At 44.8% G+C, this 12,278-nt stretch overlaps 1 protein-coding gene across 1 annotated transcript in view; it reads left to right on the top strand.

The window, feature by feature from the left end:
* Positions 1-6,334, top strand: part of CUNH9orf43 (chromosome unknown C9orf43 homolog) — a 13,819-nt gene extending 7,485 nt beyond the window's left edge. Inside the window, exons 6-13 of the mRNA XM_007449803.1 lie at positions 598-752; positions 1,429-1,579; positions 1,958-2,018; positions 2,280-2,338; positions 2,768-2,828; positions 5,085-5,164; positions 5,844-5,910; positions 6,123-6,334. Coding sequence (XP_007449865.1) covers positions 598-752; positions 1,429-1,579; positions 1,958-2,018; positions 2,280-2,338; positions 2,768-2,828; positions 5,085-5,164; positions 5,844-5,910; positions 6,123-6,334 — 846 coding nt within the window. The remainder of the gene's footprint in view (positions 1-597; positions 753-1,428; positions 1,580-1,957; positions 2,019-2,279; positions 2,339-2,767; positions 2,829-5,084; positions 5,165-5,843; positions 5,911-6,122) is intronic.
* The last annotated feature ends 5,944 nt before the right edge of the window (positions 6,335-12,278 follow it).

Here is a 12,278-nt window from a genome sequence, read left to right as displayed (position 1 = left end):
CTCTTTCCCCCTACCTCCTCCTTGTAGGAAGGTAAAAGAATACCTTGAAGTACATTTATTAAGTACACTTAAGAGGAACTGTTGGGTATTCAGAGGGAATTTTTGGTTGATTAAAAGCTAATTTTCATTGTGATGGGAATAGAATTTCAACAGACTAGAAGTTATAATGGACCTATGCTTCTAATTCTAATTCTGCCATTTATTGGGTAAATGTAGCCTTGGGTAAGTCACAGAGCTGGCAGGTTGCTATGTCCAGGAGAATAGTGTCTTGGCCCATTTTGTTTGTTGCTGAATCCCCAGCCCTAGCCCTATGCCTGGCACATAGTTGGCCAATAAGTATTTGTTCAGAACCTTTTGGGGAAAAAATGACACAAAACAGCTAATCCCCGTATTTTCTGAATTCATCAATAGGATTGAAGAGCCAGATTGGGAAAAATGTGGTGGGTCTGGTAGTGTAGAGGAGGTGAGGATGCTGGAGTAGGTCTGGAAACAAGAGTTTCCCATGGCACTGTTGTACTGGGAGGCTGGAATGCTGATGGGACAAAGTGGCATTGAAGAGAGTGCTTCAGGGAGTTCTTTCCATCATTTCTGTTCCAGAAACACAAGTCATCTCGGGACGCAGAAGCACAGTTGGGACTTCCAGGGATGATTGTGCCTCCTCCCTCCCCAGTACACTTGTTTGAAGAACTAAGTTCAGAATGCGTACCTTTATGGAACCAGTATGACATGTTACCTCAGGATCTACTGAAGGAGTAAGTACCATGTAAGCCTGTGGGAGAACCAGAGCATCTTCTTTTCTTCAGAAGCTGAGAAGGGTCTAAGCAGTGTGCTCTTTCTGAGGAGGGAGGGGAGAAAACTGCCACCCTACTTGGTCACTGAGTTCTTGGAATTACCAGTGTGCAGTGATGACAGTAATCACCCCCATCTATTAAGTACACTTACCATCTGCCAGGCCCTGTGCACACTGTGTATCTTCTCTCATTTAAACCTCCACTGGGAGGTAGACATGCTCTTCTTTCTGTAGATGAGTTACGGGTAAGTGGGAGGCAGAATGGATATGTGGTTTGGAGCGAGACAACCTTTGAATTTTGTATTGAAATTTACCGCCTTTGTGAATTTTGACTATTTAGTTAGCATCTTTCATCTTCATTTTCCTCATCTGCAAAATGAGGATAATAATACCTGTCCTTAGGGTGTGGTAACAATTCAGTGGTATAAAACACGTGAGCCTGACATATAGTAAACACTTAATACATTCAGCTACAATTATCATACTTGCATCTCAAAGCCATTACTGAATGAGCACCTGTTGGTACAGGCCTTTTAAGGCCCAGAGTGGACATGTCTTCAAATTTGGAGCCTTTTCATCTCTTTCTCCTCAGCCAAGAAGAGCTGTTGCTGACTTTCTGCTGTCTCTGTTCCCTGCAGCCTCTTGCTGGATAAAGGGAAAACCATACCTTATCTGGAGATGCAGACACAGTTGGCCATGATGAAAAAGAAACCTCCCCTGGTAAAGAGCCGACCTGACAGTGCCATTTCTGCTAAGATGTATTTATCTGTACACTGCCTCACCCTGCAAGTAAGAGCTAGGGAACCTCAGAGGAAGAAGTCTGTATGCAAGTCCAGACTCATCTCTCCTCAAGGCTGGAGGAGTTAACGTTCTATTTCTTCTTTCTCTTCTATCCTTCCACTCTGGATCCAGGCCCCATAGAAGGGCTGGGCTGTATGTAGGTGAAAGCAAATGTACAGGGAGGTTTTAGGAGAGCAGCGTTCTCTATTTCTTCTGCATTTTGCTTCCCACACCTTTCCCCTCTCCAGAGCCCCTGGTACGATGCTGCACACATTGGCTTCTCAAAAAATGTTTGTTGACTAGTTGGATGAATGCATTTGGGGATACATTTTGGGAAAGGGAAAGACCTACAGTAGAGCTTTTCTTCTTCTTTTTTTTTTTCTCTAGAGACCAGCATTGAGATATCCTGAGCATTTGAAGAAACTATATTACAACCTGACAACAGAAGGTAGGTTTTTCTCGTGCTGCTAGATCTCCAGGTATCATTCCCCCCATCAGCCCACATTTCTTATACTTGATCTTGGTCCCATGTTTGTGGCCACAGTCTTATAGGGTCACATGTAGAACTCAGAAAACTGCAGCTTCAAAAAGCACCCTCTGGTTCTGACCAGAGAGTGTCACCATTGGGTAGCAGAGCACAGCAAGCAGCCCTGCGGAAGGGTGGGAGCTGTCAGGGAGAAGGGGATTGAGCTGGCTCTCTGGTCACCAGGTTACAGGAAGCAGCAGTGGCAGCAGCAGAGGAAGCTGAAGACAGCTACTGGGAAACAGGTAGAGTGGCAGCGAGGGGACCCCCAGGACCTGCTAGGATTCGAGCAAGTGGGTGAAGCCTGGAGCAGGAAGGGATGTATGAGAGATGGGATTCTCCCTGGTGTCTGCTGGTTGTAGATGCAAAGTTCCTGTATGGTTATAGATACTAACTTCCTTCCTTTAAACCATTTTTTTTTTTGGCTGTACGTGGCCTCTCACTGTTGTGGAGCACAGGCTCCGGACGCGCAGGCTCAGCAGCCGTGGATCACGGGCCTAGCCGCTCTGCGGCATGCGGGATCTTCCCGGACCGGGGCACGAACCCATGTCCCCTGCATCGGCAGGCGGACTCCCAACCACTGCGCCACCAGGGAAGCCCCCTTTAAACCCTTTTTGAAAAGGTTTCTTCACTTCCTACAGTCCTAATTCAGTTCCCTCTCATGTGGGTTTCAGGAGGCTAAAAAGAAATCCAAGAGTGAACCAGGGAGCCACAACACCTCGCATAAACGTTCAGGTGCCATGGTTTATGACCCACGCTGTGGTAAGGAGAATGTATGGGTTTGGGAGTGACAGAATCCCAGGACCTAGCTAAGGACAGGAAAAGCTGAACACGTTTATCATTTGAGGACCTGCCTTTATCAGGCACTCGGAGTTCCCCTTGGAATACTTTGGTTTGGCTGGTCTACCATGTATCATCCTTCCATCAAATATTTACTAAGCAAGCGAGCTGGTCCAGATGTCTGCTTCACATGGGGATTTGAGAGATGACCATGAACATGAGTCAGAGTCACTTTCCCCTCAGGTCCTACTTTAGAAAAGGCAGCGGTTTGAGGATGAAGAGCTAGCCCAGGTTATTGAAGAGAAGAGCCCTGAGGGCCCATCGGCCAGTAAGGCAGGGAAGAGCCAGGGTCCCTCACCAGAGGGCCGTGAGAGTTCTAAGCAAGCAGAGTCAGCCGCTTCTCAGCCATAGGTTAAAGTCTCAGGAGGCTCACACTATCTAGCCCCATCCAGCAGGCAGGGGCTAATTCTTGACAGGCGATCCTTTTCCTATGGTGTTCATGCCAGAGATAAGAGATTCCCCTTTTTGGAGTTCTTATCATGTCTGAGCTGAAGGATATACTTGCCCTGGTCCCTGTGACATTTCTCAGCTTGAGTGCAAAATGGGAGGGAGGGAGAAAGAATCCCCCTAAACCTTGGAAGATTTTTCTGCCCTAAATAGACTGGACATTGCTGTCTGTAATGTGAAAATAACTGTTTAATCATCAGAATTCACTCTGCAACCCTGAGGCACTGAGGGCTCGAGTGAGATGTTTCCTGAGAAGGATGCTGTTCTTGGTTTATCTCCCATCCCACTGAGGTCTCTGATACCTAAAGTGTCTTCTAACCTGAAGATCTAAGAAGGCTCCTGACCTTCACATGGGAGGTAGACAGAACTGGGGCAGAGGTACTTGTCCAAGGTTAGCCCTGCATCCAGGGTGATAACCAGTCCCCTGAGTTTCATTCTGGTGCCTTCTGTTCCTCTTCCTGATGCCTCCAATAGGAGCAGCTTTGCTTGGATGACTGGGGGGCCCTTTGAATTGTGTTCTTAGAGCAGTGGCTTGTCTTCCTTGAGCTGAGAAAGGCCTCATGAAAGAGATGATTTTTTGTTTCTTTTTGTAAAAAATGTTTAGGCTGCACCGTGTGGCATGCAGGATCTTAGTTCCCCAACCAGGGATTGAACCCGTGCCCCCTGCCCTAGGAGCATGGAGTCTTAACCACTGGACTGACAGGGAAGTCCTGAGGTTATTCTTGCATTGGATCTTGAATATGTGTGAGAGTTTTCCCAGTATGGACGAGAATTCCTGGAAACAGGAATAGGCTGGGTAAAGGCATCTTGGAGGAGCATGGCTGCAGGGAGGAGCATTGAGCAGTCTGACGTGGCTGTGGGGTCAGGTGTTTAAGGGAGAGAGGTAAATCAGGCCGAAGAGCCTGCTGAGATGTTTGATCTTTATCCTTAGTGGTGGTTGGTGATGCTCTACCTTAACGGTGCCCTGAAATCAATTGAGGAGCTTTTAAAAACCCAAAACCCAGGCTGCACCCCAGACCTGTCAAATCAGAGTTTCTGGTGTTAGTATCCAGGCCTCTGTGGTTTTTAGAATGCCCCAGTGCTTCCAGTGTGTGGCTAAGGTGAGGACTAGTGCTGTTAGGGAGCCAACACAAGTGCCGAGCAAGGGAGGTCCTTGATTAGTGTTCCCTTTTACCATCATACCTCTGGTGGCAGATTGGAAGATGTTCATTTAAAGAAAGGGAAACTGAGAAAGGAAAGAATAAGTGCATTTAGGGACTAGTTGGGGAAACATCTGATACAAAAGAATCATAGATCTAGAGTTTTTTTTGGAGGGAGGATGTTCATTTTCAGAAGCCAATGTAGGTACATAGGGATGGCACAAGAAAGTAAGAGCAGTATTCATAGACTGAAAAGGTAGACTTAGAGGTTCTTTTGCTACTATGATGTACAGGCACCTGCCCCTTAGGTTTCATGGAGGAATCCTGGATATTTTAATACAGACTTTATCTTAATCGCTAATTCTGTAATAGGTGTGGTCACAGTCCCAGGTGAACAGAATCACATGTAGAACTCAGAGGGCTTAACTCCCTTTTACCTGCCTCTAAGGTTCTGTATTGTCCTGGATGGGGAGTCACCTGTAGACTAGGGATCAACCAGAAGTCCAACAATGGGATATGAAATACCAATAAGAAGAGAATTGCATTGATTTTGTGGTCACTATAGGTCACCGAACTCTACCAGGTTGGGAAAGTGACAAAAAACAGCAGCAGCAGATGAAGCTAGAAGGCCCCACTTTGAAACAGGTGAGAGTGTCTGAGGTCCATTCTGCTAGGGCTGTTTCAGTTGTCTGTCACTGTATAACAAACCACCCCAAAGCAGAACCATAGTGGTTTGCTATTTCTCATGGTTCTGTGGGTTGACTGGACAGTTTTTCTGGTCTTGCTTAAGGTCACTCATGCAGCGGCATTCAGCTGGAGGCTGGGTTAGGGCTCTTGGCCAAACTGTCTTAGTTCTCTTCTATGAGCCCTCTCCATGTGGCTAGTTTGGGCTTCTTGACAGCATAGTAATCTCATGAAAGCACTTTCCTAGGGATGGGGCTGGAACTGGAACAGTATCACTTCTGCCACATTTTATTTGTCAAAAAAATCACAAGTCTAGTCCAGATTCAAGAGGAGAGGAAATCAACTCCATCTCTTGATGGAAAGAACAGCATGTGCATACAGGAATGGGAGGAATCTTGGCAGCCACCTTTGGAGGCAATCTACCCTTATTTGACAGCTGGAAATGGGGAAAACTGGGTTCTGGCTTCATCTGGTCAGCCTGGAGGTCAAAGAATGCATGACACAAGCTTCTCTTTTTAATCTCAGGAGGTGGCATTTTATTCTGTCTTAGATATTAATTTCTCCAAGAAAAGCATCTTTTAGAAAAGGCCTTTGTTTCCTAAAGTCCTGATTCAAGTTTCCTTACACGTATGAATTTCAGGATTCCACAGAGAGACCACAGATGGACTGCACTAAGAAAAACCTGGATTCCTTCCCCGGTAGGAAGAGTAAGATACTAGGGTGGAGAAACCTTAGTAAGTGACTGAGGACAGGGAGAGCTGAACCTGTGCTGACCAGGATGGTTCACCTCCCTGGAGGGCAGAGCTCTCATCCCTCAGAAGGGTCCTAAAGACATTCCAGCCCTTCCTTTCTCTCTTGATTTTTCACAGTTAGTTGGGAGAAGGCTACAGGTGCAATTAATGGCTGGGTCTTTTTTTAGGTCCTGAATTATCCACAATAGAATGCGCTAACAAGGACATCAGGACTCAGATGGAGATTTTGCTGGAAGCCCAAGAGAGGACCCCAAACAGTACTTCTAGAACAGGCTGGAACCCTGAGCTCAAACTGCTGAGGATTCTTCAGGACACTGATGAAGAGGATGAGGAGAACCAACCCTCTGGGGCACGGAGTGAAGAGTCTCTGGAGGCATAGGCGGAAGGCATCATGGGCAGCCTTATTCCAGAGCAGGATGCTTGGATTCCTGAGGACAGTGACCTTGGACATAAGGGCAGGAAGGAGAGGGGACTTCTACTTCCTGGAGCCTCTACCGGGGTCTGACCTTAGGGATTCTGTTTTCTTCATTCACTTCTACTTGCTTCTAAAATAAGTGAGGGAGAAAAAGCCCCACCCCTTTCTAACTTAGACTCTTTCTCTTCCATTAGGGCCAGGATAATTTTAGTGGTTAAATACAGCTGCTGCTTATCAAAAGACTCATTTCTCTGTTTCTGGGTCACTTTTATCTCCTCTCTGAAACTGAAAGGTTTCTAGTTACAGGAAGATGAATTTGGCCTGTGGGAACCCCTACTGTGTTGCTTTTCCTCTTATTCCCTGGAAATGGTTTATTTTGAGGATGGCATCTGCATCATTATCACATAACATTCATTGTGCTGTGTGTTATGTGTAGTATTCTTTGTGTGGTAGAGGACTCATATTAACCTAAAAGAGTCTAAGGATCCAGTTCCTAAGTACTGAGTCTGCGGGAAAATTTCAGTGATGTTCATAAAGACGCAGAATTTCAGAGTCTCAGGGTTGCTTGTACTTGGTTTTTGGAAGGATTTCTAAAAATGTTTTTGTCCTTAAACTTTTTAGTACAGAAAAATTTCAAAATTACGTAAAAGAGAATAATATAAGGAAACTCAGGATTTAAGTCATGATGATTAGTACAGAGTTTCCTTTTTTTTTTTTTTTTTTGCGGTACATGGGCCTCTCACTGTTGTGGCCTTAGATTTGGGTAATAAAAGCCTGGGCTCCATGCCCCATGAGTTGTTGGGGCCCCAGTATTCTCAGCAGCTCTACCCAAGGTAGAGCTTCCCTCCCACAGTTCGGGCCTGGGTGGAAGAAGAGAGACTCCGCCTATGGGCTGTACTCACAGAACTTAGTCTCAGCGACAGGTAGCTAGGGGCAGGATGAGAAATGATGACATTCTGTTCCTCCTGGAAAGTAGCCCTCTGACTTGGAACTAGGGAGTGAGGGAGCCCTGCATCCTTGGGCGTAGCAGTCTGGAGTCGAGTTGTCCCACTGAAGTAGGGGGAAAGGGTGGGGGAGTGGGCCTAGGGTCACATACTGTAGACTTGCAGTTCTTACTGAGGTTTTGTAGATTTTCTTGAACAAGTGTTTCTTCATTTGTTGTGTGCACTTAGAGCCATTTCCAGAGACTTAAATAAATTAAAATAATTTTCATTAGTTTCACTGGAGAGCTGTTTGTGGAGCTCCTTGCACTGTGAGGCAAGAAGTGGAATTCTGGACTGGGCCTGTGAACTTTTTGTAAAGAGGAACTTACCCTTCATCAATTATTTGGTTACCCTAAGTACAGTTCGTACAAGAGAGGCAGATTAAATGTTCTACCTTTTTTTTAACATTGTCTCAAAACAGACCAAATTAGAAAGCTAAAACTGCTGCCTGTCCGTTCTTCATCTTTTCCAAGCCAAATCAAAATTATATGACATCATTTGTGTTACTTGACTGAACTATATTTAGCTGAATCTTCATGATGAAAGGAATCCAAGAGGCATTATATAGGCTGTTTTTCTGAAAATAATTATTTCTCAAATGTACATTACATTGCAGAATGACTCCTGTGGGCTAACTTAAAAATTTACAACTTTTTCCACTTCTCCTTAGCCTACCCTTAGACCTGTCCTCCCGAGCAAACCCGATTTCCAATGGTCACTAGTGGGGTTGAGGATGGGCAGGGCTTAGTTTTAATTTGCTCATTTTATCTGAAGACTTAGAGAAGGTCTAACTATAGTAAAGCAACTCTCAGAAATTGGAACATTCATTTAAGTTGTGATGATTAGTACAGAGTTACCTTTTTTGTTTGTTTGTTTCTTGCGGTACGTGTGCCTCTCACTGTTGTGGCCTCTCCCGTTGCGGAGCACAGGCTCCGGACGCTCAGGCTCAGCGGCCGGGCCCAGCCGCTCCGCAGCATGTGGGATCTTCCCGGACCGGGGCAAGAACCCGTGTCCCCTGCATCGGCAGGCGGACTCTCAACCACTGCACCACCAGGGAAGCCCCAGAGTTACCTTTTGAATCATGACATATTTTGAGTGAGAAGATATTTGCTATCTGAATACTGGCCTTTGCTTCTATTTTCAAAGAGAGAAAAAATATTGTAGGCTTAAACTTGTTTCATCTTTGTTATGCCAGTCCCTCAAATTTGGATAATCATATACAGAATTTAGGGAAATATCTACATACCACATTACAGTTTTCAAGGCACTTTATACCCACTATTTTTATTGGTTCTCTGGCCAACTCTATAGGTAGGTGTGGATTGTCTCTGTTTTATAGTTTAAGAAACTCAGGCTCAGAATAAAGGGCTGATGATAGCCCATTTGGAGCCTTTGGGTGAATTAGAAAAAAGGGACCCTTTAAGACACTTTACTACTACCTGCTAAAAATTATTTCAATGAATATACAAATCTACGGTGATTACAGTTTGAGCAACACCAACACCCCTAGTGTTGGTCCACTGCACAACAGTACCTGGTGGCCTTGCTGGAGAGGTTAAGTAATTTGCCAGAAATCAAAGACCAGCAAGTGAAGGGGGTTGGGCTTAGAACCTGAGTCCTTGTCTCTTCCACTGTGTTCTGATGCCTCTCTGATTCCCTCTCTTTATGCACAGCTGACAATCTTAATCTGAAAGGAAGGATGAGGCCCTGTAGAAAAGAATCAACTGATGGGGAGGAGCCCTCATGAACCCTTTGTTTCAGCCTCCCAATGTTCTGAGAGAGAAGGAGCCAGGTAACTGTTTCTAACTGCCGTTTCCCCACCATCTGGGCCATAGGAATCAGGAGAATCGAGGCCTAATAGCCAGGAGGCTCCAGCCAGAATCGCTTGGAGATCTACTTTACGCACTTGAGCAGACAGGAGGACTTAAGACTTGGTCTGTTTGAATACTGTTTGGGGAGCCTTTTGTTCCTAAGAAACTAGATTCTGTTTTTTTGTTGTTGTTATTTTCTACTTTCTGTGTGATCTCTACTAGGGATAGGCCACTTTATTTGCTCACCTTGGTTTTCTGAGCATACTTCCCAATGACACCTGGCCCAGTTTGACCTGTGTGCAGAAGCAGTCAGTGAAAGCATCTTCAGACATTCTGTGCCCACACTGTCATCCTTGCAGAGCCAGCTGTGTTTTGTTTTGCTATTGGTCCTGACATCTGGGGTAACAGACTCTGTTCTTCATTGTTTTTGGATTACAGAAAGCTCCCTTTGGAGGGAGGGAGTCAGGGTTTTCATTCACCGTGGCAGTGACCCTTAAAAAAATCAGTGTATTCAAATGTGCCTAAAGGAATTGTTCGCTAAATTAAGGACAGAAATGCCTCTTGCTTTTAGGTGAAAATGATTAGAGGTTCTTTGGAATCCAGAAGAATGTGGGAGAAAAAAATTGTAAATTTTCAGTTGCTATAAGGTACTAAGGTATGAAATTAATTTGCTCTTCTGTTTATACATTTATTTAAAAAATATTAAGTACTTATTATATGTTAGAGGATCAACCCCTAGATTATCTTGATAGAGAAAGGAAATGTTCTGGAGAGATGGTGGGGAGTCATTCATAGGAATATAGCTAGAAGTTTCACTGGAGCAAATGGTAAAGTTGTTTGAGACCACTAGGTGGTGATATTACATTATGAAAATGATATTCTTCTAAGACTGGAGGCCTCTGGTTGTTTCTGAGAGCATCTGTATACACAGCCAAAGAGACTTCTTTGTGAGTAAATGGAGGAAAAGCTACATTTCACCCTTTACATAAGTGATCTAATTTAAGTGCTCAAGGGGACTGGAAGCTCCTGGAGGGATTGGGCTGTGTCTGTTGTGTCATGCTTATAGCCCCAGCTTATAGCTCCAGCATGTAGTAGGCACTCAGTAAATGAATGAATGAATGAATGAATGAGTCTTTGAACAATTTAGATTCTCATTAGAAGAACCATTTCAAGAGTGTGGAAAATTCTGGAACATGCACAGAGGCCTAGGATTTGGGGAAGTTGGGGGCTATTGATGGTCCTGACAGATCATCAGCTGGGCAGAGACTCAGGGGGGCAGCATTTGGGAAGGTAGAAACATCAAAGGCTATCTGAGGCTCTTATATTGCTTTGTGTCTCCTAAATTTATCTTGATGAGATTTCCCCTGTTTAATATAGGGGGGGTGTAAACCAACAAATTTGGATTTTTTTCTTGCATCTGTATTACTTCTAATGATGGCTCTGCCTTGGAAAGGATCTCCAAAAATAACTTACTCTTCTCTGCCTCTCATTCATTGGTACAGTTGTTCATTCAGTAATTTATTTATTGTTCATTCATTCAGTCCACAAATATTAATTGAGCACCTATTATGTGCAAAGCACTGGTCTAAGCTGTGTGATCATCTCTGACCTTTTCCTATCATGGCCCCTTTGAGTTCAGGGAATCACCAAATCCTATTAGCTATAGAATCCAAATTTATGCTCCTCTCTGTTCCTTCTGCTCTTACCCTAGTCCAGGCCTCCATCTTCTTTCATCTGAGTCACTGCATCAACCCCTGATCTTTACTGCTCCCATCCATTCTCCCATCTTTCCAATGTGCAAATATGGTCATGTTACTCCTTTCCTTAAAACTCCCCCTTGGGGACTTCCCTGGTGGCGCAGTGGTTAAGAATCCGCCTGCCAATGCAGGGGACATGGGTTCAATTCCTAGTCCGGGAAGATCGCACATGCTGTGGAGCAACTAAGCCCATGCACCACAACTACAGAGCCTGAGTGCCACAACTACTGAAGCCCACGCACCTAGAGCCTGTGCTCCGCAACAAGAGAAGACACCACAATGAGAAGCCCATGCACTGCACCAAAGAGTAGCCCCCGCTTGCCACAACTAGAGAAAGGCTGCATGCGGCAATGAGGACCCAAAGCAGCCAAAAATAAATAAATAAATAAAATAATTTAAAAAAACCTACCAAACAAAAAAACTCTCCCTTGCCCTCAGGGTCAAACCCAACCTCTTTTGCTTGTTTTACGAGCCTTACAAGATAGGGCTGTGACCTGGTTGGGCCCTACTTGTTTTCCGTAGCCCCAATTCCCTCAACTCTCACCTCGTTCTGTGTGCTCCAGTCAGATTTTTTCTTTTGGTTCTTTTAATAAGCCCTGTCCTCTCTTACCTTCAGACTTTTTCTTCCCCCATACTCTTCCTTTAACCTATAAAATTCTTTTCTTCCTCCTTCTGCCTGGCGACTTTCTACTCATTCTTTAGATCTCAGCTTGTGTGTTATTATTTTGGGGAGCTTTTTCTGAGCACTGTCATGGTGAGGTTCCCCTCTTTCCTCTCATACCCTTTCCTCACAGCTTATCCGTTGCCACCCTCCACTGCCAGACTATCAGTTCTGTGATTGGCATCTGTCTTCACTGCATATCTTTACCACCTGGTTGACTGCCTGGGACATTGTAAATGCTCAATAACATATGCTGAATGAGTGAATGAATAAAAAACACAGTGACATATCTCCTCCATTGGGGTACATTTAATGTAGCAGTGTGAGCTGAGTGGTACAAAGAAGGAGCTATAGTGGTAAGAAGGAAGGGGTACTTTGGGTGCTACCATCTGAGGCTGAATTAAGTTTTGGCAAGTGGAGATGTTTGTGGAGGTGGCCTTTAGGTAGAGGGAAGTGGGAAAAGTTTGGGGGATAGGCAAGGGGTGTAGCGTTCCTGTCTGGGAAGAGTGGAATGTAGGACTGGAGATAACTTGTTACTAGATAGTTTAGGGCCTTGAATGCCAGCCTGGAGAGAGTGGACTCTATCTGATAACACTGATGGCTTTTGCACAGAGGAGTGATAGAACTAAATTAGTGCTTTAGAAAATGTTAATCTAATGGCAGTGAAACAAGAATTGGAGAGAGACCAGCTCTGTG

This window comes from Lipotes vexillifer, unplaced genomic scaffold (assembly GCF_000442215.2).
Source record: "Lipotes vexillifer unplaced genomic scaffold, Lipotes_vexillifer_v1.1 scaffold230, whole genome shotgun sequence".
Taxonomy (NCBI): domain Eukaryota; kingdom Metazoa; phylum Chordata; class Mammalia; order Artiodactyla; family Lipotidae; genus Lipotes; species Lipotes vexillifer.
The sequence above is the reverse complement of the archived record's forward strand: the minus strand, read 5'-3'. Positions and strand labels throughout refer to the sequence as shown.